This window comes from Branchiostoma belcheri, unplaced genomic scaffold (assembly GCF_001625305.1).
Source record: "Branchiostoma belcheri isolate BF01 breed outbred unplaced genomic scaffold, Haploidv18h27 scaffold41, whole genome shotgun sequence".
NCBI classification, from domain to species: Eukaryota; Metazoa; Chordata; class Leptocardii; order Amphioxiformes; family Branchiostomatidae; genus Branchiostoma; species Branchiostoma belcheri.
The window spans coordinates 82,286-109,268 of NW_017804032.1; the positions used below are offsets into that span (position 1 = coordinate 82,286).

The 26,983-nt window shown below is 43.6% G+C and overlaps 4 protein-coding genes across 4 annotated transcripts in view; 3 read left to right on the forward strand and 1 right to left on the reverse strand.

Annotated features, from left to right (window-relative positions):
* LOC109477832 (mucin-like protein) overlaps nt 1–12,770 on the forward strand; it is an 18,064-nt gene extending 5,294 nt beyond the window's left edge. Inside the window, exons 6-22 of the mRNA XM_019779249.1 lie at nt 3,682–3,837; nt 4,141–4,300; nt 4,460–4,600; nt 4,890–5,140; nt 5,421–5,589; nt 5,948–6,214; nt 6,516–6,727; nt 6,933–7,063; nt 8,385–8,587; nt 9,000–9,248; nt 9,464–9,601; nt 9,885–10,010; nt 10,284–10,409; nt 10,668–10,834; nt 11,138–11,268; nt 11,420–11,812; nt 12,056–12,770. Coding sequence (XP_019634808.1) covers nt 3,682–3,837; nt 4,141–4,300; nt 4,460–4,600; nt 4,890–5,140; nt 5,421–5,589; nt 5,948–6,214; nt 6,516–6,727; nt 6,933–7,063; nt 8,385–8,587; nt 9,000–9,248; nt 9,464–9,601; nt 9,885–10,010; nt 10,284–10,409; nt 10,668–10,834; nt 11,138–11,268; nt 11,420–11,812; nt 12,056–12,152 — 3,117 coding nt within the window. The 3' untranslated portion in view covers nt 12,153–12,770. The remainder of the gene's footprint in view (nt 1–3,681; nt 3,838–4,140; nt 4,301–4,459; nt 4,601–4,889; nt 5,141–5,420; nt 5,590–5,947; nt 6,215–6,515; nt 6,728–6,932; nt 7,064–8,384; nt 8,588–8,999; nt 9,249–9,463; nt 9,602–9,884; nt 10,011–10,283; nt 10,410–10,667; nt 10,835–11,137; nt 11,269–11,419; nt 11,813–12,055) is intronic.
* Nucleotides 12,771–13,025: 255 nt separating this feature from the next.
* Nucleotides 13,026–17,798, reverse strand: LOC109477834 (patatin-like phospholipase domain-containing protein 4). The gene is made up of 7 exons (XM_019779252.1): nt 17,697–17,798; nt 17,023–17,112; nt 16,484–16,694; nt 16,184–16,254; nt 15,752–15,911; nt 15,013–15,078; nt 13,026–14,713 (listed from the first exon to the last, which is right to left on the reverse strand). Exons 2-7 carry the CDS (start codon nt 17,100–17,102, stop codon nt 14,381–14,383), a joined length of 921 nt encoding a protein of 306 aa, XP_019634811.1. The 5' UTR covers nt 17,103–17,112; nt 17,697–17,798; the 3' UTR covers nt 13,026–14,380.
* Nucleotides 17,799–17,996: 198 nt separating this feature from the next.
* LOC109477835 (pseudouridine-5'-phosphatase-like) lies at nt 17,997–26,572 on the forward strand. The gene is made up of 5 exons (XM_019779253.1): nt 17,997–18,110; nt 24,539–24,673; nt 25,174–25,257; nt 25,568–25,800; nt 26,264–26,572. Exons 1-5 carry the CDS (start codon nt 18,044–18,046, stop codon nt 26,441–26,443), a joined length of 699 nt encoding a protein of 232 aa, XP_019634812.1. The 5' UTR covers nt 17,997–18,043; the 3' UTR covers nt 26,444–26,572.
* On the forward strand, nt 18,914–23,416 carry LOC109477833 (rab-like protein 6). Its single transcript, XM_019779251.1, has 4 exons — nt 18,914–19,674; nt 20,081–20,170; nt 20,641–21,739; nt 21,955–23,416. Exons 1-4 carry the CDS (start codon nt 19,531–19,533, stop codon nt 22,722–22,724), a joined length of 2,103 nt encoding a protein of 700 aa, XP_019634810.1. The 5' UTR covers nt 18,914–19,530; the 3' UTR covers nt 22,725–23,416.
* Nucleotides 26,573–26,983: the final 411 nt, after the last annotated feature.

The window sequence follows — 26,983 nt, forward strand, 5'->3', positions numbered from 1 at the left end:
GACCGAGGTTTAAACTTGGTGCCCCCTGAATCCTCAAACACTCACAAAACCCAAGTTTTGGGCCTACCAAGGAGGCTAGTATTTCGGAGTGTATATAAAATCTATTTGTCTTTTATATACACACCGGGAGTGTATATAGCCACGGCGTGGCAGAAATTGATACTTTTCAGACCGTAACACGTTTCTTTATTAAATACAGCACTACACATTCCCTGTGTTCTTATGACTCTTTTGCTACACGTAAAGTGACACCCGATATCCTTGTTTTATTTTATTTTATGACGATTTACCACATTTGTGGAAGGATTGACATAACAGGTGACTATCACCTCTTCAAAAATGTCAATCCCGAGACCAGACTGTAAGGTTTGAACCACTCACACCGGGAATGTCCTCTACTCTTTTCGATAAGTGCGGTGGGGGCTTTAACGTGCGTGGGGTGCTCTCCCAAACACGGGGCCTCCATTTAACGTCCTATCCGAGGGACGTCCCTAGCCGAAGCTAGGTACTCATCTCCACCTGAGTGAAGTGAGGAAAGTCGTGTAAAGTGCCTTTCCCAAGGGCACAAGATCGGTGACATGGGCAGGGTTCGAACCCGCGACCTCTCAGGTGTGAGCCTACCGACTGCGCCACACGACCCCACGCGTACGACTCCACTTGTGTGCGTGTGTGTACTGCCTTTAATTTGAATCGGCACAATAGCAGTAAAGAAAATCAGAACAACAATAAGAACAAGAGCATCAAGGTACTCGGATACAACTACATGTAGGTTTGGCCGATGCTTTGAGGTGAGGTTATCATTATAGTAAATATTGTTACATAGACTTCCGCATCATAGACATCTTGGTGGAAATTACATGCATCATTTTGTTACAATGGCGGCTTTCACTGTGGGCGGCTTTGGTCTGTCCAAAGCGTGAGAAATACACAGTAGCTAGAAGTGGCTTTCGCTGGTTCACAATACAAAGAGCATGTTGGGGCTGTGGCTAATCTCCAAGCACTTCTTTTGGTGGGGGTAAGACAGTATCAAATTGGCCAGTCTGTAACCATTTGGGTGGGGAAATGGTTACAGACTGGCCAATTTGTTACTGTCTTACCCCCACCAAAAGAAGTGCTTGGAGATTAGCTGTGGCTACAAGTTTTGCTCGAGATCCTGTGCCGACCCCTAGGCCAGCAATGATAATATTTTCCTTACATTCTTTACCTTTTTTTTCCTGATTTTTTTTTAAAACTCCATGAAGTAAACTGTTTGGTGGGCGCTGTAATGTTTCTGAAACAAGTCACCGTGAGATGTCACTTACCAACTGAGTGAGTTGGGGGCACGTGCCACCGGAGCCTGGTATCCAGTCTGATTCGTGGTCGGGGCTGCAAGAGCTCTAGCCTGGTTACCAAACCTATTATAGCTCCCGAGTCCTACATCCTCTCCGCAAATAGGTATTCCGTAAAGTCATTCCTCCAACGCTCAGTACTACATATAATTCCTTGCTGGCTTTCAAATTGTATCAAATGCAATTGTTGCGCAATAAACTTGACTATCACTATCACCAAGGAGGTTAACCACCTTGCTATCACTAAGGGACACTAGGTAGCTTTTTACACAAAAATTTGAAATCTTCTTATTATACCAAGGAGATTATACTAACTCTAAGTGTTACCAGTGTTTCCTGCCTAAAACCTGCACCACGGAGGACCTGGAAGTGTAAGGGTGTGGTCAAGGTCAAAGACGAAGACACGGTAGCTTAGTGACCTCGGTCTCGATGGGTGACCCTTACAAGTTCGTAAGATGGCCGCCGATGTTGTAGATGTACGTACCCGGAACAAATGACACAGGAGCCAGAGCTACATAGTGACGTGACTGTATTCTCTCTCTTTCCGATACTCTCTTCTGATACTCTCTCCGATACTGACTGCCTTGACTACAGGGTTACATGGGTTTTTATACTCTTACCCGCCTACTTACAGGTTTCTTGGAACAAGTTGGATTCTTTGTATATCAGTCATCGTGAGTCATATCCTCTCCCTTTCTTAAGACGTTACTGGTCAGCCCCTTGTATCCCCAAATATGGTTATGGTCAAGCAGTCGGGCTTAGACCCCATGGGAGGTTAGGCCATTACTGGTGTCACTCAAAGGTCGCCTACACTTTCTCAGAAGACAGGAGGGTTACAATGACTCACGGTTGCACCAGGAATTTGTACAAAAGTGTAACAGAAACTAATATTATATATATAGCAAAAACTATAACATATCAGGTCAGAGCACCCTATTACAGAAGTGCTGACCCCCAGAGGAGTCTTGGAGGAGAAGAGTGCAGCAGTGGTGACCCGTGAAGAAAGAAAGAAAAAAGTGTTTCTTATCACCAAGGACATCTGTGTATAATGTCCTTGCTATCACTTTTCTTTCCCACCAACCTCTGCTTGGAGATTGGAATCTAACAGTGCTTGCAATGCATGGGTAGCCCTACTAGGGTAGCCCGTGCTGTTCTTAATTAGAGGCAGGATGCATGAGATACCAAAGGCAGATAACCACATGTGGTGCGCTTAATGGACCATGGTGTTATATGTTAGACAGTGGTTCAGAATGTGTGTCCTGCTTTTTCACAGTGTCTGTGTTAGTTTTCTGTTAGGAACCTAACAAGATAATGTAACATTGCAATGATCCCTGGGGTAACCACATGCAGATAACCACATGTGGTGCGCTTAATAGTGTTATATGTTAGACGGTGGTTCAGAATGTGTCGTCCTGCTTTTTCACGAGTGTCTGTGTTAGTTTTCTGTTAGGAACCTAACAAGATAATGTAACATTGCAATGATCCCTGGGGTAACCACATGCAGATAACCACATGTGGTGCGCTTAATAGTGTTATATGTTAGACGGTGGTTCAGAATGTGTGTCCTGCTTTTTCACAGTGTCTGTGTTAGTTTTCTGTTAGGAACCAAACAAGATAATGTAACATTGCAATGATCCCTGAGATAGCCACATGTGATGCTTTTAATGGTGTTAAATGTTAGACAAGAGCTCAAGATGCATGTCATTTTATCCTCAGTGTGTGCCTTCAGTTGGGAAGACAGAGGCTGACATTTGCGCCACCTGTCTACATTTCCTGGAACTGCAATTACAAACAGGTGTTGTGTGCTTTTAATGCTGTTAGATGTTAGGTAATAGATAGAGCACTTAGAATACTTGGATTTAGAACATGCCCGCCCAACCTCGGGGATTTCATGTCACCCTTCTCAAATTAGGAGATGTTATTAGATGTCTGACGCCTGCGGTAGGAGTGCGAGGCCATGATGCCATGGCCTCACCCCTTATGTTGTGTGATTGAGATGGTCACACCCCTTCGTGTAGTTAACATTTTTCAATTCCCAAGGGAAAGCCTAGTGCTATGATCAATTACGATATTTTGCATTTTACTTGAGATAAGGTCAATATTCACCTGAATTGATTTTATGCCCAAGGGAGATATAAAGCATACTCTTCTACAGCAGTTTGATTAATTCCCTAGGTGATTACCTCCTCTTAATGATCCACCTAAATTGTCTTTCTATAGGATGTTAACCCTCCTTCAATCTGTGTAGGTTGTCACCCCTGATCCACCTAATCCTTTTTTGCAGCCTGTTAGATTTTCTGTTAGGTTTTGAAATGCCCCATGCTCTACTGGGTCCAATATCTTGCCACTACTGGTGGTGTACAACGGTGGACGCAGACACGAGTTCCGCCGAACCTGCTGCTACACAGCCTCGTGGTTCTGGACGCAATGGTGGGGGTGGTGGGCCTGGAGAAGAAGGGTCGCAGGAGGAAGTCTTATGCGAGGACCAGCTGGTGGCCACCTTATAATTGTACGTACACATAGTCTGGTGATATCTCATGTATTGGTATTATCATAGCCGTAATTGTTTGAATGTTGAGTGAGGCACAATTCTACATTTCTTCTTCTTCTGGCGTCATTGGTAGCTGCTTAGCCACTGCTTTACAAAATTAACTGCAGCAGCTCACGGTTTAAAGATGTCGTCCGATCTAAAAAGCCCACAACCGATCTATGGCAAATTATGTAGAAGGAAAAGGAGTAGCGCAGAACCTTAAAGTTTGTACTTGGGAGTAAATCAAAGCAAATACTAATATCCAGTTCTATTTCCTGACAGGATAATCCTCCTGCTGACGACAACTTGGCCCGCCGGAAGTGCTGTGCGGAGTCTGCGGGCGTGCGAATGGGATGGTACTGCCGACAGTTCGGACGTCTCCGTCCATTCTCCGTTCCAGATCAATCGGGGAGCCCTTGCTCTAGTTATCCTGTACACATAGGTAAAGAATTTATTTTGCAAAATCTGAAGTATATCTTTCTTTCTTTGTGCCATCTCTATAACATTTTGTTTGATGCCTTTGAATCCACATACAGATATCAGCCATTAGTTTTCTAGGTTTGAACTTGTCACCTCTTTCCCCACATCCGTATGATGTAAGGCTGGACGGTAGTGCGGAGTGATCCGCACGTCATGACACTGGATGGAACAGCCTACACATTCAACGGGCTGGGAGAATACGTCCTGGGGGACTTCGGAAGGGGAGAATATCAAATACAAGGGCGGACGTCATTCGTGGAAGGTAAGTGGGACCATCCCATTCTATACATAAATGTATTGTGTGTTTCTGCAATGTTATTTTTCAAAAGATCAAAAGAATAAAGACAGAAGGGAGACTAAAGACTGAATAGGTTTAAAATTAAATTAAATAGGTTTTAAATTGGCACCTTTGACCAATAGTCTATTCCTGACGTCATGTGCTCGTTACGTCACGTAGTAAACGTGATAGGTCATTCAGGGGGGCTATTGGAGCACATTGTAGCTAATGAAATTTCACACTGATAGGTAAAAAAGTCTCCTTACCCATGCAGGAAGCAGGCGTGCCACCGTGTTCACCGCCATCGTGGCCGCCGAGCGTAACCGCGTACCGATTCAGATCAACCTGGTGGGAACGTCGGGTCTGCAGCTCCACATTAACGGAACTGACGTCAACATGGCGGCCTTCGACGACAGCGGGTTCGAACTGGAAGTGGATGACAGCGCTGTGGTCAGCAGTCCTGAGGAAAACACGCTTCTGGTCGTCTTCTTCAACGGGATTACTGCAAAAATCAACGCAGCAAAGGTACGCTGACTCTCTTATCCCTTAGTCCAATTATTTGACCTTTGGGACAACACAGAAGTTCTGGCAACCATTTTCTTCACGTTGTATGATAACTACGACAGCTATTTTTTCTTGCATTGAACGTTTAGACTTTACTGTCATGACTAGTCATGACAATATAGGCTTATGTTTTCCCGTGCAAAACATATGAAGAAACGTATAATTATACGTATCAATGTACTACCATTGGCAAGTACGCACTTCTATAAACATCCATCTGTACCGTTGTGTCCTTCCACAGGCAATGTTGTTTGTGGAATTCTCTGCACCGCCCGAGTACATGAACAGAACGCAAGGTCTGCTGGGAAGATGGGACGGGGACAAGACGAACGACTTCGAGGCTTTCGATGGAACGACTCTTTCTCCCAACGCCTCAGAGAGACAGCTGTATGAGATATTTGGGCAGTCGTGTAAGTGTTCAATACCATGCTCTATAAACTAAGTTTAACTTAATTCAACTTCAGTCTTTCCCAGATGACATACCATATGTTGTAGTTGTATAGGATGGCGCCAAAAATACGGTGGCGTCAATTTTTCTATAGCAAACACGACAAGAGGGGTCGACTCTCTAGTCCACTGGAAGTGGTGTGTGGTCAACTACCAACTATCATACTCTTCCTCAAGTGCTGAGTGCTACGTAAGGAGAGAAAGCAGTGTAGTGTACTTTATTCAGGAATTTCAGTCCAATGATTGGGGAAGTAGATATTATGTATCTATAGTACAGAAATGGGAAAGCTAATTTTATACCTGTATCATATATATGAATAGGGCAAGTGACGGACGAAGATGGACCCAAGAAGTCTCTTTTCTACTACGCTACCGGCGAAGGTCCTGAAAACTTCACCCAGGCGTCCTACGAGCCTGCCTTCACCGACGAGATCGTGTTTGCCAGCGCCGAGCTGGAGCAACAGGCGCGGGCTGTGTGTGGAGACGACAGGACCTGTCTGTTCGACGTTAGTCACACCGGCGACGTGCAGGTCGGCGAGGTCTCACTGGCAGCCTTGCAGACTTTCGAAGACGAGGTAGCGGGAAGAGGTAAGACCTGATGTCAAAATGTGTATGATGTGTCTTCTACATTTATCTATTCACTCATCCTCCAGTCACTAGTATCACATGTCAAATGGCTAACGTATGTAACATCTATTTCAATGGCAAAAATAGAGGTTGTCTTGAAAGAATTCGAAGCCAAACAGAAGGTAAAACATCTTGTTCGTTCTGTTTTATGGACTTAAACCCATATTGTGTAGTGCCAGGAGCAGGTAAAATCAAGGAGCAGGTGTGCTTATCAAACATTCACATTTCACAACACATTGTATCATGCTATCTATCAATACAGAAAGTTTCCCGCCGCTGATATCTGGGCCAGGTGCTGTGTACCTGTCGGTTGGAGAGACAGTAGTGATAGAGCTGAATGCTACAGACCCTCAGGATCTCCCGATCACGTTTGAGATGGGACCTGATGTACCACCAGAGGTCGTCATGATTGCCAATGGCAACTATGCAAAAGTGACTTGGAACGTCACGGAAAACATGATGTTCCATCTCCAGGTAACAAGTTATCTTTTATATAAGTCATGATTCAACCTCTGACATCCACATTGCCTTGTCTCCTGAACTTCTCCTTAATGATCTGAGAGTGATGTTAAAGTACCATGTCTTAAGTTTCCAAGAAAACGCCCCTGCAGTTCCAAAGTATCAGTCAGTTAAAACATGAAGGTATAACAACTGTGTGTGTGATTATGACTTCTGGCAGGTGACGGCGATAAATTCCAAGAACAGCTCGACTGAATACCGGCCCGTGCTGTTCCTGTGCTCCTGTATGAATGGCGGCCGCTGTAACGCCAGCCACGATCTAGATCCGTCACTTGTGGGGTACGATGACAGGTAAAGCCCTTTGCATTGAGATGAAGTCGTGTTAAAAAGCTTGAGACTGAAAGAGCAATGTAAACAGTTGACCAGGGTAGTGGACCGAGTTGACCGAGTTGATCGAGTTGACCGAGTTGACCGAGTTGACCAGGGTAGTGGACCGAGTTAATCGAGTTGACCGAGTTGACCGAGTTGACCGAGTTGACAGGTAGTGGACCGAGTTGACCGAGTTGACCGAGTTGACCGAGTTGACCAGGGTAGTGGACCGAGTTGACCGAGTTGACCGAGTTGACCGAGTTGACCAGGGTAGTGGACCGAGTTGACCGAGTTGACCGAGTTGACCGAGTTGACCAGGGTAGTGGACCGAGTTGACCGAGTTGACCGAGTTAATCGAGTTGACCGAGTTGACCGAGTTGACCGAGTTGACCAGGGTAGTGGACCGAGTTGATCGAGTTGACCAGGGTAGTGGACCGAGTTGACCGAGTTGACCGAGTTGACCAGGGTAGTGGACCGAGTTGACCGAGTTGACCGAGTTGACCGAGTTGACCGAGTTGGCCGAGTTGACCGAGTTGACCAGGGTAGTGACCGAGTTGACCGAGTTGACCGAGTTGACCGAGTTGACCGAGTTGACCGAGTTGATCGAGTTGACCGAGTAGACCGAGTTGACCGAGTTGACCAGGGTAGTGGACCGAGTTGACCGAGTTGACCGAGTTGACCGAGTTGACCGAGTTGACCGAGTTGACCGAGTTGACCGAGTTGACCGAGTTGACCAGGGTAGTGGACCGAGTTGACCGAGTTGACCGAGTTGACCGAGTTGACCGAGTTGACCAGGGTAGTGGACCGAGTTGACCAGGGTAGTGGACCGAGTTGACCGAGTGATCGAGTTGACCGAGTTGACCGAGTTGACCAGGGTAGTGGACCGAGTTGACCGAGTTGACCAGGGTAGTGGACCGAGTTGACCGAGTTGACCGAGTTGACCAGGGTAGAGGACCGAGTTGACCCGAGTTGACCAGGGTAGTGGATCGAGTTGACCGAGTTGACCGAGTTGACCGAGTTGACCAGGGTAGTGGACCGAGTTGATCGAGTTGACCAGGGTAGTGGACCGAGTTTACCGAGTGATCGAGTTGACCGAGTTGACCGAGTTGACCAGGGTAGTGGACCGAGTTGATCGAGTTGACCAGGGTAGTGGACCGAGTTGACCGAGTTGACCTAGTTGACCGAGTTGATCGAGTTGACCGAGTTGACCGAGTTTTGTAAATATCAGGTATATTTCATTAAAGAAATCAGCTATGTTTGTTTATTTGTTTGTGATCTACCTAAAACATTTTTTTCCTTACAGGCTCGTCATCCAGAAATGCCTGTGCGCGGAAGGGTACACTGGAGAACAGTGCGAAAGCGACATCGATGCATGTGCGGAGAACTTTGACCCATGTTTCCCAGGAGTCACCTGTACGGATCTCCCGCCACCTGCCGACATGGAGGACGGCTTCACGTGTGGAGACTGTCCCCTGGGGTACGAAGGCAATGGGACGTCTTGCCAAGGTAAGAAGTCTAAAGGCCCTGTCAGTGTCACACTAAAATAGCTGAACTCCCCCAACCACGGTTGAGACTTTGGAGCAAGGTTGGCTGTGGTTGCCTAGTGTTCGGCTGCACCAGCACATGCCCGTAGCCAGGATTTTGTATGGGGGTTCTTCCCACTGCTTGAGGGGACCTCGAGCGCCGAAGGTGCGAGGTTCCTTGGGGGGTCGGGGGGCATGCTCCCCCGGAAAATTTTGAAAAATGAGCCTTCTAAAATGGCTAGTGTTATATTCATATAGAAGGTCTTTGGCATGTATAATTATACCAGTGAGAACTTTATAAAAATGCAAGTGATAAACTCCCTCTGGTATCACCAAGGCTAAGGCAATCTACCTAGCATAAACCAAAAGAACTAAACGTTCCGTTTTCCCCCCAGACATTGATGAATGTGAGTTGGAAGAGGCAATTGCAACGTTGTGCCAACAAATCTGTGTGAACTACGTTGGTAATTTCACCTGCGACTGCAACGAAGGGTACGAGCTAGCCGAGGATGGGTATTCATGTACAGACGTGGACGAGTGTGCACTGTCCAACAACTGCACGCAGCTGTGTGAGAACACCAACGGGTCGTACACCTGTGGATGTTTTGTGGGGTTCAGGTCCAGCCCGGACGGCCAATGTCAACGTAAGCTTACAAAAAAATAGACTATATGCCTTTCATATTAGATTTAGATAATTGTTAGATACATGTCAATTTGAATGAGAAATTTACCGGTGTACGGCAAACACATACTGGAACGCTCGAAACTCTTATTTTGTTGCACATAACTGTAGGATCGGTTTAATGTGTTGTACACAAATTGAAAGCATATATTTACCCGAACATTCCATACGTCATAGCGGAGAACAACTGTACAGATGAGAACAACCCTGGGTGTGACCTGTCCACCAGCTGGTGCACTGTAAACGAGACTGGGCATGCGCAGTGCATCTGCTTCAAAGGATTTGAGCTGGTTGGGAACGAAACAACATGTCAAGGTAATAATATACCATATGTTCAAAACCCTTGCCTGGTACTATATATCATGAATTTATCGGAATATTTTTATGGTTTTATTTGTTCTCAAGTGGCAGCTAAAGAATACAGAGAGATTGACTCATTCTTACAAAAACGAATGAAACACCTTTATTGTACTTTTATACCATTACAAACTAAGTACAGGTCATGGTGATAAAGTTTTATGTCAAGTAGCAGTGATACAAGTCTGGTATCTTACGACATCTATACTACTGTTGACATGACACCTTTTATCGTGAACAGATATAGATGAATGCACAACTGGGACGCATCACTGTGACCAGGTGTGTAAGAACACTCCTGGTGCGTACACCTGTGACTGTCTCGACGGATACAGGCTGGCTGACGACCCGCTGCAGGGCTGCGAAGGTAAAGCTCTGACGTTTTCACGTTGAACTGTACTAATCTGACAGCAGATCTCCTGGGGGGCAAGGGAAGTCTATTGGCTGGCTGTAACCAGTTAGCCTCCATAGACTGGTTACAGGCAGCTAGTAGACTCTCATTGCCCCCCAGGAATTCTGCTTGGAGATACATGTAAGTCGTGTGCTAGTATTTGTAAATACATACTACGACTGTCACAATGATATTGCTTGTGCCACTGCAAAATGGGACAGGGAACTAAATGCTTTAATGTGTGCCTAGATGTGGACGAGTGCTCAGAGTGGCTGCACGATTGTGAGGGGAACGAGGTTTGTGTCAACAAGCCCGGTCGATATTCCTGCGCCTGTGCACTAGGGACCAATCGACACCAGGGAATCTGCATACCAGGTATGTTAAGTACAAACCCTTACACTTTGTCCAGATCGATAGTATGGAGGTCCTATGTTTGTGACGAGCTACAACCTGAGCATGTTAATAGAACTCACCACACTTGTCTCTAAGTGCAGGGGTCCTTCCAAGTGTAATTGAATTAAGATCATTCCGGTCTAAATGGAGTAGGGAATGTTCAGCCACAGTAACCCAGCCTCCCAGCTAACTCTAAGCTGATGTTTTGACAAGTACAAGTTTTTTTCACTTATTAAACAGACATTGACGACTGTGGGTCTGCCCCCTGTGTTCACGGCACCTGTACGGACGGTCCTACTAACTACACATGCGCGTGCAGTGCAGGATGGGAAGGTTACAACTGCGACGTCAAGATGTCTGCTGACGACAACTCAGTTGTGCTGGAAGTAGACATGGACGTGTCAGAGGTATTCCTGACTTGACTTTTGTTTTAAGACTCCAATTTTGGTGACTAGGAGTTAAGCTAATGATGGCTAATAGAGTGGTGCAAGATGAGGCTAGCCTTCCGATTGGCACCCAATGTTGTCCACAATGGAGACGATAGAATCATTGGTTATGTACAAATACCTGTAGAATTGTATTGTTAGATGCACTGACACCATACAACACTGCAATTTTTGTAGCTTCTAATTGGTTTAACATAGATGGATATTGACGACGTTTAAAGATAGTCCTGGAGCTCTGATGTTGCAAATTGTGGCCTCTCACAGTTTACAGAAGAAAGGGCAGCACTGCTGAAAGCGACTGTGGCAACCGGGCTGACAAACTTCTGCATGAAACATTTGCGGGAGTATCGTGCGTGTGAGAGTCCCCCTCTATCTGGGTGGCTCCGAATCCGCAGGTCAGTTACTAGTATATTGGGCTGATCGCCTTTTTGCCTATAGCTGACAATTCTTAACTCATGATTTCATTTGCACTTTTGACTCTTTTATTGCTGACATTTAAACGCAGTTTTGAGTGATAACTAATGGTAAATGTTTTCTTCGTTCTAGGGAGACGAATGCAGCTACGTTTGGTCCATCAGACATACACGTGGCAGTAGTCGTTCCTCACGTTCCAACCAATGACCACGCGGCCGTGAGAGTGTACGCCAGCTACCCCGGTCCCGACATGCTCGTCCTTCCCGCTGACGTCCTCCAACGAGTCATCACGCACATCAAGACGGAGATAGAGATGTCGCTTGGCAACAGTCACGTGGTGTCCATCAGTATCTTCCAGCCTGACAACTACGGGACGATGTCACCCATACAGCAGAGGGATCATTCTACCATCGCTCCTGACGTGTATGAAGACTCGGGCACGCACAGTTTCGTCGAACTGCTTGCTGCCCTGTCAGTGGTTGCTTGTGTTGTAATCACTGCCGTGGCCATCATTGTCTGCAAGAAGTAAGTCATTAATGATGTTGTCCGTACATACGCTGCATTCATAGAGAATTAACTAATTAAACTCTGGCTTAACCAGCTTTTAATTACACCGATTAAACTCAAAATGTATGTTTGTTATAGTTTTGAGAAAAATACATGTAGCTTGATATGCTTGATACTTTTGCTACATGTACCTTAGGTTCAAATTCTTTTAAAAAATTGATAAGAAGATAAGAAATGAATGTTTTTTGTGTCTCACCTCAGGGCCATGGCAAAGAAAGAGAAGGTTGATCCCAATGTTCGCCAGGCGTGGACAGAAACTACAACGTTCCAACCTGACCTGGTGGACAAACTTCAGTAAGGGCGAGAATTCTACCAGGATCATCTGAGGAAACATCACAAATATGTATTTTGCAGTTTTATCAAATCGTGTGTGCTGTGTGAGGGCTAGCTTGTTCTTATATTTATACAAAATATCATGCACAGGTATCAGGCATGATCTTCTACATTGTACATCAGAAAAAAAGCCTTAAGTGCATATTGATAGAAGCAAGTCCATAATCATTTGAAGTGAAGCAAGTTTATATTTGTATTTACTTTGAAACACATACAATAAGGATTTTTAGCTTAATGTATGGATTTACTTTGATGTGCACAAAAAGCAGTTGTAAACATGCAAGCATGTGTCTTCACTGTAATGATTTATGTGCTGACAAATATGGTTTTTGTTGTTGCATTGAATGTGTGTACTCTAAAATATTTAATTTTTCAAATATACCTATTCTTGCCATGCACTGCCATAAAGAACAAATATGAGACAATCAATATTTGACACAAGTAAAAATGTATTTTGTAATAATCCATCACACTTGATGTTATACATATACAGAATTACATTGTACTACAACTTCATATCTTCTTATCTACATCTTATGTACAATGGCCGTGTTGTTTTATATATTAAAAGTTCTAAAAAATACACCAAATTAGGAAATTTTCTTAAACCAAATGTATCCAGTATTTCACTATTGCACAAATCATAGCCTTATTCCATAATTCCCAAACACACAAAAATAACTATAAACAAGCAAAAAGACTATCTAAAACATTGGTGATGCTTAAAAAGCCAGTCTGTCACAAAAATGATGCTGTTTGTCACCTGTGCTACCCATAGTGCCTCATGTCTCCCATCATGCAATGGGATTCTTTAAAAAAGGTCTATGACAGGAAGACAATAAGTTCACCATTGAATAACAAATGGAAGACAAGAAAGGGGCATTATACAGTATATACTAGGCACTCATCAAGCAAGCTCTTGTAACAATACAGAATCAGATACAAATGCCTTCAGTACAACTCATAAAATCATAACATATCTTTTATCTACACCAGAATGAATTCTGTTCTTACTATCAAAAGGTTTTTCCTAGCTGAAAGACAGTATAAAATTGTGAAAGCTTCTGGCACAATTCAGGATCTCATTCCTCTTTCACCCCTATCATTTATGATGCTGTCACTACAAATTTCACGTGTAAATATACACTATAAGTACATCATAACTCAAGAAGTTTGTTGTTGATCCCAAGATTTATTACTATGTACAGTGTGTTTGTTAAATATTGACAGCTTTGGTTCTTATACTACACTGTAGTACTAGCAGAATTTTTGTCAATAATGAGGTAGAAAGTTTAACATCACTTGGACAAAGGTACAGAATCAGTTCCCAAAGCCATTGTGTTCAATTATCAGTTCTAACCAAGACAACGCAGAGGTTGGACACCTCTGCACACAATTTTGGTCTTACAAATACACTGATTTTGCAAAGACAAGAGACAGTACAATGTTTGGCAGTGTAAAGGGTTGTATCAAATAAACTCTCAGAAAACACAAAACTAGAAATGTAATGATGTTTACCTTCATGTAGTCTAGCCTAATAAACTAAAACTACTGCTCTGTTTATTCTTACTCACACATTCATATACACATGTATATGATGACCAGCCCCTCTGTCCTGTTATGTTATGTTATGTGATGTAATCCAACGCCATGGGGTGTCTGCTACCACACCAGTTACCATGGTGACACATCTGATCCAGGTTATTGTGTGTTTGGAGAAGAAGAAGAAACAGAGCAAAAACAACATGTTTTCCTTCTGTAAAGGTAAACATAGATATCTATAATAGTATACAGATTGTACCACCATCCATTTCAAACGGTTCTCATAAAATTTGTAGAGACCATTGACACACATATAAAAATGGCAGCATGACAGTTGTAGACTGTGTAAACTCCTAGAAAAAGTAGTGATATTGTTGCTGTATTGATGCTGGATTGTTGCTGCATTGTTGCTGAATTTGTCTAGCATTTTGGCATTGATGCCACCCAAGTCTACATTAGTATATGCTACCTAAGTGCACATTGACCAGTAGTCACCATTTATCATTCGCCCTCTTTGGGCTACACATAATAACAGTGAAATCACCATGGCAGTCGACACCAATGTTAGACTTCAGCAGTATCAAAACTTTGAGCATGACAGCAGCATTACTCTGACCACTTTTGTACACTTTCTGGGGATTGCACTGTCAGCTATACTGTAGTCTCTCTCTCAACATACAGTCCATTCTGAGCTTCCACATCGAAATATCCTTTCTCCTTAAGATAATTCTCCATATCCTGGAATCCTCTTGTGTAGTATTCCTCCAAGACCTCCTGTTTAGGTGGTTTGAGCGCGTGTATGCCGCGCCGTGTGTTTGCAGGGTTGACCCTCAGGGACTGGTTGGCGACGTGTAAGTGCCAGTTGCGTCCGGGATTGTCCTGTGGACAGATGTCGTGGTTGCCTGAGAAGGGGGACACCGTGATGGTGGGGCCTCCAAACTGGGGTCTGGGGAGGTTGTCCGTCCATCCTCCATCCAGCCACTTCTGCATAAGGAAAGGGGAATATATATGGTAAGGAAGAGTTTCTCTAAAGTTTCTGAGTTCCTCTAAAGTTTCTGACAAAAGTTTCCCCTACAGTTCACAAACAAGCTGTTTATAGAGACCCAAATTTATACCACTTCTTTACAGCCCCAAGAGGTACATGTACTGTAGCTGCTGGTAAAATGTAAGGCCACAGCACTTCCAGGACAGAAGATATGGAAAAAAAGATGTGTCACTGCAGCACTATGGAAAGTTACTAGGAGGCCCCAAAATCAGTATTTGGGGGTCACAACAGTACTCACCTCTCCTCTGAAAACAGGATAATCCCTGCCACAATAGTAGGGAATAAAACAGCTTCCCAGAAGAATCTGTAGCAACATGAAATTTTGTTTAGACGAAATCAGGTCAAAGTCTACACAGGCAATCTCAAGCTGGTACCTACCACTGCAATGTCTTGGACAAATTGTCCCTGAGGCATTGTCAAAATATATCTACACACTATTGACAGCAATGGCTAGAAGAAACATGGCAAGGTGATTCTGTAAGAAACAAGGAGGAGCCAGTAAAAACCCCACTGGTCCCGGGCTAGGGTTCGAACCCACGACCAAACCCGGGCACCAGTCCACAGGCAGACACTCTAACCTCTCCGCTAAAAGGTCTAGACCCGTTGCCGGATCTGTTGGTAGCGCCTATAAACCCCCCACTGTTACACTACTCCCCCTTTTCTTTTCAAGATTCGTCCTCGAATCTTCCGAATTAACGACCAAACCCGGGCACCAGTCCACAGGCAGACACTCTAACCTCTCCGCTAAAAGGTCTAGACCCGTTGCCGGATCTGTTGGTAGCGCCTATAAACCCCCCACTGTTACACTACTCCCCCTTTTCTTTTCAAGATTCGTCCTCGAATCTTCCGAATTAACGACCAAACCCGGGCACCAGTCCACAGGCAGACACTCTAACCTCTCCACTAAAAGGTCTAGACCCGTTTGCCGGATCTGTTGGTAGCGCCTATAAACCCCCCACTGTTACAATTCTACTGACCAGAATCAGCTCTTCTCTGCTGTTGAATGTGGAGATGATTTCGCCCCTGGAGTCCCTCACTCTTGTCACTGCTATGTGCAGTCTGTGATTGGCCAGCTCATGAGCGTTGCTAGGCAACATTTCCTCAAGGAAATGCCTGAGTTTCTCCAGCATATTAAACCTACCATTGATTGAAACAATGTATCATATCAATATATATTTATCAATACACAATCAACAAATGCATAAAAAGCCTGCTGCAGTACCATTGAAAAAAGCCAGGTGGACCATTTCTTAACTTGACCTTCATTTCCACAACAGCTACTCACATACCAAATATCAATAAGATCTATCCACAACTACTCAAGTTATGATGTTGACAGACCCACACCACAGCCACTCCACCAAGCCCAAACCGAAAACATAGCCTTCTGACGAAGGCAACGAGCCTACCTTGGATTGAAGGCTCCCAGAGGGAGATCCCTGATCTCTGCTGCCACACCGTAAGTGAAGTCTAGAGAGTACTGGAGCAAGAGAGAGAGAAGGCATTAGCATATACATAGTACATGTCAATATCATTAATGAGCAGCAATGCAGGTGCTAAGGGCTGTTTTCAAAGTTTTAACTTGTACCCTTGGCAGAAGCACTTTACACCATTTCCCTCATTCAACTCAGGTGAAGATGAGTAGCTTAGCTTCTGCTAGGGTTAACCGACCAAACAAACAAACAAACAAACAAACAAACACAACTTACCTGTAGCCTGTCCCTCCCCAGAACCATCATGGCAGCTGCCAGTGACCCCGCCGACGCCCCCGCGAAGCAGGTGACCTGACTGAGCAGCGCCTGGCCGTGCTTCAGGAGGCAGGACGTCACGCCCAGATGGTAGATTCCCAGGAAACCGCACCCCGCAAACGTCATGTTCATCCGCGTGATGCCCTGGTGCGTTGTGGGTCTCCCCAACCTCCTGCACACCCAAGAGTTGCCATTCACCAACGGTGACAGAAACATGAAAAAACAGCGAACAGAATGTCTAATATGGCTTCTCTAAAGTGTAACGTCAGCACTACTGGGTCAAAGTCTGGTCACACTTCAGAAAAAACACATGACAGTCCCAGGAAGTTAAGAGTTTTTTGGTGAATTTATTAATCACTTCCTTTCTGCCACTTAGTTGTACATTGTACTTACTACATTGAAATGCCTAAGAACACAATAAAATACACAGAAAATACCCAAAACAATACCTCTATACTCGTATAGGTACTAGTAATAAGCCAACCCCAACCACAGCCTACCTTGTAAACCTTGTAGTCTGGTTGGACAGCATGTGTGGGTCGAACATGGACATGTTGAGTTGTACCAGCCTCTTCTGCATGACAGACCAGCTACAGGGATGGGACAGTCATGTCATACAAACAATACAAAACTGACATGTATGAGTTAGCATAGATTTCAACACATCTGTGAAATTGTGTAAAGCATGATTCCCAGCCCAGGGCCCGGCTGGGCAGTTTCCAGGAATGAAAAGTATGATATAAAAGATAAAAAACACAAAAAAGTTGAAAATTAACTAATCATAAGTACTGTTTGTATACATATTGATGTGAATTGTATGTCGTTCACGCAAACAGCCTGACTGGGCCCCGGTTTGGAAATACAGACCTAACCATTACAGGTAGTTGCTATCAAGGCCTAGAGGAATATCATTTTGAGGGTCACTAGGAGAATGACTTAATCAGGCTTATATCTTTAGTTATAGCTGATAGTGGTTCTTTTGATTCATTTGGTGACAGCTGTACAATATGTGGCACGGACAACAAAGGTTTGTTTATCATAGCCCAGTGCGATTAATCAATTTACAAATAAAACCAGCTGTTAATCTGACATGTAGCTGAAGTTTTGGACATAAGATTGGAAAATAAAACAAAAGCATGGTTATAAAAAAATTAAAACACGACTTTTAACTCACCGCTCCTTGTTTGACGTTGGAAAGTTGTGAAAACAACTTAACGTTGGGGGGAGGGGGGCAAGAACTGAAGTCAGCTAGCAGACGACATGATGTGTACTGCGCACAACAGATCTCGATCTGACTATCAAGTTACTCCCAAGTATGTTCCTAACTTCTAACTGTCTCTGCAGTATTTCTGGTACCTTGCGGATGTCAACGAATGGTATAAACGCGTCATAGACAAAGGAAAAGGGGGACGGGCGCTGGTCTGACCACTTCGGAGAACCGGAAGTGACGTGTACGGATGAAAACTGGTACAAAGGTCACGCCTCTGCGATCAGCTGTTTGGTGTAACAAGACACGAAGACATGGCGAGCACGAGGAAGTTCAAACCGGTTACCCATGTTATCTTCGACATGGATGGGCTCCTGCTGGGTGAGTATGTGTGGAAGTGGCATTGATTATGACCACAGCTTGGATACTTCTGGGTTTTAACTTTAAATATAGCGCCCCGCCCCCTCCTAGATCAACTGCGTTACAGGTAACTTTTATAGGTTAAAATAGATTAGTCTTTATTTTGTTTTTGATTTGATATTTTAAGACACGTGAAAATTGAAAATTCAACATGAAATTTAGCGTTTGAGTTTCGATCAAGACAGTACAGTCCTTGTATAACGTTATATTTTATCGGTATTTTGTTGATATGGCTTTAATCTGTGTGTTATGGTAGTAACGTTAACGGGTGGGGCCCTAAATTCGCCCCTTTTTTTCTGAATCAAACTTTACAGCGTTATTCATCCTGCACTGATAATTTTACATGAGCGCAGTTAACTTAAAGACAATAAAGCTCTTTAGACAGATTTCCGATGTAATGTGATCATAAAATTATGTGTGTAACGTTTGGAGGATGGATTGCATTAGTGTCATATACCAGAAACGCTCAACAATATTTTGACCAAATTAATTGTTCTGCCATATTTAAACGTTAACATCAGTTTTGCTTCTGCAAAAAAATCTCTCTGGGTTGAACTCCCTGGTTTGAACTCTTGAACCCGGAAGTGTTTTTGTGAAAGTATCCAAACGCAAAACAATATACTACTAGTAAACTTATGTGAATATCCAGAAAAAACATAAACCTTCTAACTATAAGGTACTGTTCTAGGTTATTATGTTTTTGTGCAGTCTGTTATTGATGCGTTTATCATCATCATATGAACTTTTCACGCACGTCACGTAGCGATGCGTTCAGTGTCAAAGGTCGTTTGCTTTGCGAGCTGGCAGTCGCCATTTTCCGTACCGAGAGAGGTGCGACTCTTCCACCTATAATGGCTCAAATCGATAGATTTTCGTCACCGATTGCAGTTCTAACGACGTGGAACGTGAGGAGGTGCATCTAGACTCCTGTGATTACGTGCTGAAGAGGACTCACCGTGCATTATTTTCTGTTCCTGCTGTTTTTGGAAGACAAGTCACGTCACCCACAAGGGAACCTCAGCTCTGTCACGAGTATATTTTGTACACACAGCTCTGCAGGAATTTGTTTGAACGCCAGCGCTCAAATTGTGCATAGAAACTGCAAGACTATTGTATAATTTTGCCGGAAAGACGTCCGTTCTGTCTCAGGAAAGGCATTCAATCGCATATCGGTAGAGAGCGTTTTTTCTAACATTTGCATCGTGTGTGTTGAGACTGTTATCGGAAAGCAAACAAGCGGAAACCGGAACAGCATCAGACTTTCAGAGGAAAGACCTGCTGACAAGAACTTGTGGACTTGCAAATGCATTTGGGGACGACACCTACGCCCTGTAGACCACAGCAACTGTTTCGTCGTTGATATTACGAGGCGAGAGTCGTCATGTTTTCTGCCCTGAAGAAGCTGGTAGGGAGTGAGCAGGGGAGGGGCGGGGTCAACATGCCGCCGGGGATGCAATCCCTCAACCCTGCACTGCAGAGGAAATTCGCTAGGGGTGTCCAGTACAATATGAAAATTGTCATAAAGGTAAGTATCTCTCTCATAAGTTATGAAGTGCATGAAATAGGTTACCTAATTTACTTTGTCCTAGGGCTGTGGAAACGATGAGAAAATGACATTTTCCCCATTTTCTGCATTACCCAGGATGCTCCCTGTCTCCCAGCATGCAATGGGATTCATAAAAGTGTCATTTATAATAGTGTCTAATAATTACCATTGATATTCCGATAAAAGCCTAAATAAAAGCTTGAGTCCAAAGCAAAAAATTCACCTTCAATGCATGAGAAAACCTGACAACTGACTTAAATCAATAAATGTTTACTTTTTTTGTGATGTGAGAGCTTGTTGTTTCTACATGTAAATAATTGTTTCATGCTAATATCTGGCCTCTGCCACACGTCCTGTCTAAGCTTTGACATTTCCTTGGTTGCAGGGTGACCGTAACACAGGGAAGACCTGCCTGTTCCACCGACTACAGGGACATAAGTTTGTGGAGGAGTATCTTCCCACTCATGAACTACAGGTAACAGCACCTCTACTATAGACCTGCTCACTGTAATTAGGCTACACACATAGTGCTATCATACTCATAGAAAATTCCAACTCTACTACTAGATAAAGCACGAAGATTACTTCCGGATGTTTTGAGTGACATCCCCCACTCTTCTTCATTGTCACCGAACTAACTGTCATTGATATTGATATTGTCATATAATTTACCTAGAGTTTGAATTTTCCATGATTATTGTTTACCTAAATGTCTATCCTTCACCAGTCCAATGTATAGTGAAGCTGCTAACATCATCATACCAAAGATCAAATTTCACAATGTTCTCATAGAAAGAAGCGATTCAAATTTTCTGGCTGAGGCTTTGAATGCTGTTGTTGCTGTTGCTAGTTTTTTCAATTGCATGTATCAAATGATTTATTAGTTATCAAATCTGGATAATCATTTTCTTTCTTTTCCCTCCCCAATTTATCTTGCCTCTGCAGGTAGCCACCATAGTTTGGAACTACAAAGCCACGGATGATGTGGTAAAGGTGGAAGTGTGGGACGTCGTGGACAAAGCCAAGAAACGGAAGAAATCGGACTCGCTCAAGCTGGAGAACGACCCAGATCTCGCGGAAGAAATGGCGCAGGCCCTGGATGCAGAGTTTCTTGACGTGTACAAGAACTGTAACGGTGTGATCATGATGGTGGATATCACCAAGCAGTGGACGTTCGATTACGTTGCGCGCGAGCTGCCGAAAGTTCCCACCCACATCCCCGTCCTGATCCTGGCCAATTTTCGCGACATGGGGGAGCACCGAGTCATCAGCGCCGACCACCTCATCTACTGGATAGAAGGGCTGGACCGACCGGAGGGCGCTGCAGACATACGGTTTGCCGAGTCGTCCATGAGGAACGGGTTCGGACTGAAGTACCTGCACAAGTTCTTCAACATCCCCTTCCTGCAGCTGCAGAGGGAGACACTGCTGCGGCAGCTGGAAACCAACAAGCGCGACATGGTCGCCATGATCGAGGAGTTGGGCATCCACTCGGAGTCCGAGGAACAGAACTACGAGCTGTACATCCAGGGGCTGGCTAAGAAGAGGAGACCGACGCCCACCCGCCCCACCCACCTTCCAACCGAAGCCCAGAATGGCGGTGGGGATGAGAACCAGTCAGATTCAGCTGCGACGACTCCGGCACGATCCAACCTCTCAACGCCCGCCACCACGCCGTCCTTGTCAAACCCAGCGACTCCTGCCACCACCCCTGGGGGGTACACCCCTGCATCAACACCCGGGGGATACACCCCTTCCCCCACCCCTGTTCAGGAAAACAAGCCGACCCCACAGAAACAAGGCTTCATGTCCAGGTTGTTTGGGAACTCCAGCCCTGCCCAGCAGGACATGGCTGCCCCTGACCCAGGGGCTGGCTCCCCCACCCCTGCCTCCCCACCCACGGGACCCATCAAGGCTGTGGAGGACTTTGTTCCAGAGGAGGGTCTAGACAGCCACTTTTTGGACGAGCCAGAATCCGCCAAACCTGCACCTGTACGGACTGCTGAGCCAGCCAATATGGAGGACTCCGATAGTGATGTAGAAGGTAAAGTTTGAATCATGATAAAAGTGTGCACTTGAAGTTAGATTATAACATCCACTCACTAGGTTTCCAGTTGGTGTAATATCCTATTCTAGCTCCAGTGTAATATAATGTACACATGAAAGGACATACTAGCTTGTCACAGTTTAAGTACATTCATATGCAGTGTTAGATGAAACGCAAAGCTTATTTCTTCATTTTTCATGTTCTGACTGTAGGAAATCCCATGGTGGCAGGCTTTGCTGAGGAGATTGATTCAGAGGATGAAATGCCCAATCAGGCCCCAGCAAAACCCACATCTGCATCCCTGGACATCGACCTATCCAGTGATGAAGATGAACCAGTCGTTGCCAAAGACGCAGACATCGATGATGACCTCCCAACCCCCATCTTACAGCCACAAAAAACAGAATCTCTTAAACCCCTTTCACAGCCTCACACTGTGTCAAATGACTCAGAGGAAGTCCAGGAAGCTGGCCAATCAGATGCTGATGAGGACACAAATCAACCAATCATAACTGCTGATGTAGACATTTCTAGTGAGGATGAACAAAAGGGGCTTGATGATTGGTTGGGAGGAGGGGAGGGTAAAGTTGACGGATTAGTAGCAAAGGTAGATGAGATTAGCTTAGATGGTGCAGAGGCTGCAGTAGAACTGAAGAAGGAGGATTTTGATTTCTTAGAAAAAGTGAGCAAGCCTTTGTCTGGTCAGGAGTCAGGAGAAGGAGACAGGGAAGATGCCGGTCAGAAGAAGAAGAAGAAGAAAAAGAAGGATCGCAGGAGTGATGGAGAGGAAGAAGGAGAAAGGTCCCACAAGAAGAAGCACAAGAAACACCGAGATAAAGAGAAAGAGAAAGTGTCAGATGAAGGAGAAGGGAAGAAGAAAAGGAAGAAGCACAAAAAGAAGGAAGTTGACGAATTGGAAGAGTTTTTGGGGGGTGCAGTAGGTAAAGGGGGAGGGGGTGGGGAAGGGTATGAGGTGTTTTGATGGGTATTCTAGAGCCAAGTCAATCTTAGGGTAAGTTACAGTATTTAAGTCTTAAAAGATTAAATATGTCAAAAGCCAAAGTTTCCTACTAGTATGGAGTTTTCCTCTTTACATTGATACAACAAAAGTATACACATTATCATATGACATTGCATTGTTTCATTGCTATATACAATTATGGGATCATTGATTGAAATAGTATATTAATGCCAAACTTCTTAGATAACATATCATACAATATGTATATTGTTGAATGACATTATCAGAATTGGATGCCGTTCCTATCATCATACTCAAACTATGGTAACTACACATGATCATACCCTATGTCTTGATTTTTTGGTGACACCTCAGAAGTTAAGGCATGCACTGTCCCACTGTCCCATTATGAATGCCTTTGTGCTCAAAGTATGTTAGATTCACAACAGTTGTCCATTGTCATTTCTATAGTTCTAAGTCCTACCTAGTTTTGTTGTATGCTGTATATGGTGAAGTCTGAATTTTTGACTGGTCAAGATTCTCGTCAGTTTTGGTAGTATAGTTTTTAGAACAAAGTTGTTTCATGTTTTACACAAAACACAATGTGATGTGGAACTCTGAATTACAAGTTTGTATGCAGTATAATCAACAATCATAGCAAATAGATTAGAGTTATAGAAGGAATGATCTTTTTTAGAAGAACACATGACTGTGCTGTGGCTATAAGCTTTTTTGTAAATTCTGAATGCATGTAACTAAGGCTTCTTTCACTGGATATAACATTTATGTTGTAACCATAGTTAGTTTATAGAATATTCTGACACAACTTTTGCACAAATGTTCTATTATGCAATTAATTTTTTGTAAAAGTCTATGTCTTGAAAAATTATCATGTAGATAATATTGTACATGAAGTCAAGTGTACTGTATTGTCCATGTCTTTTGTGTACCTCTAATGCTAACTTGCAGTGACTGGAAGATATTTTGAATGAACTGGACTCTTCTAAGATTTGCTTTAGTGTGGGGTTGTACAGTATGCATTGTATTCTGCCAGTACTAGTGCGTTGTTTAATATACAAGCACCAAAGTTCCTTCCATTCTCAAGAAACATGACAGTTAATTTTTTTGTGTATGGTACAATTTCTGGTCTCAAGTTTCCAAATTATCACACTTCTCTCTGTAAATATTGTGGAAGTTTGATTGCATATGATACCTGTGTTAGTAAATGAATTAGCATCTTGCCTTGCTGCTTGTATATGCTATACATGCATTGCATATAAGTACTTTCATAAAATGCAAGGCGACTACAAGGAATTGCTCTTCTTGCAACTGTGAATTTCAAAATGTATTGGTAAGATAAGTGATTCAGGCAGTACGAATATCTGTATAATTTTGATTGAATAAATTCTACAACTGTCAATAAAAATGGCTGACCTGTTCATTTTTAGAGCTCATTAAAGTGATCTTGAACCAGTTTAGCTTGATATTGAGCTCTTATCTTGCACTGGTCTTGACAGAAAAGATAGATTAGAAAAGATAGAAGCACCGTCAAACTTAGGTCTAAGACGACCACCCATGGGACCAAGGACAATACATCTTACTGTATATCTTCTTAGACAAGTGGTCTTCTTAATGCAAAAAAGCATGGTGTATGACAAGACAAGACGGAACAAAAACTGCAGTAAAATTTCCACCCTTTTTACAATAGACTTATTAGTCCCTTAATACTTACGACTATGGGCAAAGAACATTCAAATGTTCTTCCATCCTTTTCTGTGTTCAGAAGCATGATCGATTTTTATCTCATTGTGTACATTTCTCAAACTCTCCTGCAGACACAGAAGACATCTACACCAAAGTGTTTGAGGAACTGGTGGCACCATACGGCCATACGTTTGACTGGACCATCAAGGCACGTATGATGGGGGTGACACCTCAAGAGGGTGCCAGATACCTGATTCAGAAACTAGGTACTGTACTGGTCTTATATGTAGAAACCTTTTATCTCTTAGTCTTATCATTTGACCATTGGGCCACCACATCAGATCTGACAACCACCCTTCTTGCTTTTCTGTTCTTAGTGTTTCTTCAGTGTCATGCTTATCTGTTTTCTGAAATTGTCATCCCATCTACTAGAATTAATAATAGTAAATATACTGAGAATGGATGGAAATCATTTACCAAACAAAAGGAAGTACATGTACATGTATAGAAATATAACGTTACTATTTTAGTACACAGTATCACATGGCCAGGCACACTTCACCAACTTTCTATCAAACAGTGTTTGTCTAAATCCCACCCAGGATTAAGTTTGAAGGGTGTTTCTTTTTGTATTGGTATAGCCGGTATAACCGCCCTTTGGTGTAACATGCCAGCTACTAGGGTTAATTTACGCAAAACTTGCACAGAAATGCTGGTCGATTTGTGTAGAACAGAATGTGACTTATTTCCCCATTCTTCCCTGTAGACCTTCCCATAACTGAGGAGCAGTACCATGAATGGTGTGCCAAGAGATATGCAGAACTCATGCCTACAGCTAAGCTGCTACCTGGTAGGTGACTTCCCCCATAAATTTCCAGCTAGAAGTTGAGGCGTTTAAGATTTGAAACCACCCTACATTCAGTACTATCTGTCTGTCTATCTATCTAATCTACCTACCTACTAGTACCTACCTGCCTCCCAACCAACCTACCTAACTATCTACCAACCTACCTACCTACCTATCTACCAACCAAGAATTTTAAATCTCCTTGTACCAACCAACCTACCTACCTACCTACCAACTTACCTACATATATACTTATGCATATATATTTCTATTTATCTATCTGTGTATACTAGTATATTTCATGCCATTAAAGGTGCAGAGAAGGTTGTACGTCACCTCCACAAACACAAGGTCCCAGTGGGTCTCTCAACGGGATCGGACGCAGAAAAGTTCAACACCAAAACGACCAATCACAGGGAGTTTTTCAAGCTGTTTGACCCCCTGGTGACCTGTGGCAGTGACCCTGAAGTAAAACATGGCAAGCCTCACGCTGATGCATTCCTGGTGCCTGCAACAAGGTTTCCCGATAAACCAGACCCAGCCCAGGTGGGAATATTGTACAGTTTACTTTGTAACTACATGTAGTGTTGAAGAATTGCCCAGTTTCTAGGCAGCGGACATAAGATTGAGATGTGTTTAAAGTTAATACTTTCGATCCAACACAAAGAAGTTCTCTCACAGAGTGACTGGTCTAAAGAACTTTTTTGTGTTGGATCAATACAGATGAACTTTCAAGTATAAGATCGAAATGTCATGGGTTCAATTCCTAGCTTGCCAGGCTAGACATTGACGTCCCTGGGTACTTCTTTCCCACTTTCTCACTCCATCAATGGGTAAAATGGGTACCTGACTTTGGTTGGGGAGGTAAAAGGCATTGGAGGGAGAGGGATATCTGTCAATACCATACCCAGTACACTGGTGGATTATCAATCTTTACCTACCTGTAAAATAATATTGTCATATATTTCCACTAGTCATTCTCATTGAAAAAAGCACCTTTTTGTTTCAGTGCCTGGCCTTTGAAGACTCCCCAAATGGTGTAGACTCTGCACTGAATGCTGGGATGCAGGTTGTGATGGTGCCACACCCCAAACTGGACCGGAGTCTCTGCACCAAGGGCACGCTTGTACTGGACTCCCTGGAGGATTTCTGCCCAGAGGAGTTTGGACTGCCTGCTTATGATAGCTAACCCTTTTATAGGAAACTGATTTTATTATTTTACATCCTTGAGCTGTAATATTTCATATGATACAAGACATGCAATGTATGTCCTTGTTCCATTTCATTTTAACAACTGTTCAACTGTAGGGGTAAGAATGTCTTTATACAAATGTACCAAAATAAAGATAAGGCATAAAGTTAAACTGCATGTTAATCACTGTCTCATTCCAAGATAAACTTAACAACTTATCACATTCTTGGCAGATGTACACAACTAAACCTTTCCATGTTTTCTGTAGCATGACAGTATACTAGTACATGTACATAGATTCTTATTGCGAGATACTTATTCCGAGTGTGAAACCTTAGAAGAAAAACAACAGCAACAACCCTGTCCCAGGTTTACAGAAAAAAACGAGGTGCCTGGCTACCTGGCCTGTCCACCTGGCCTGGCTAGCACGTCAGCTTACTCAGATCCCCCCCCCCCCCCACTTAATATCCTCACGAAACTCGTACTCTCACAAACACACACACACTCACACACACACACACAGCGTACATGGTGTTT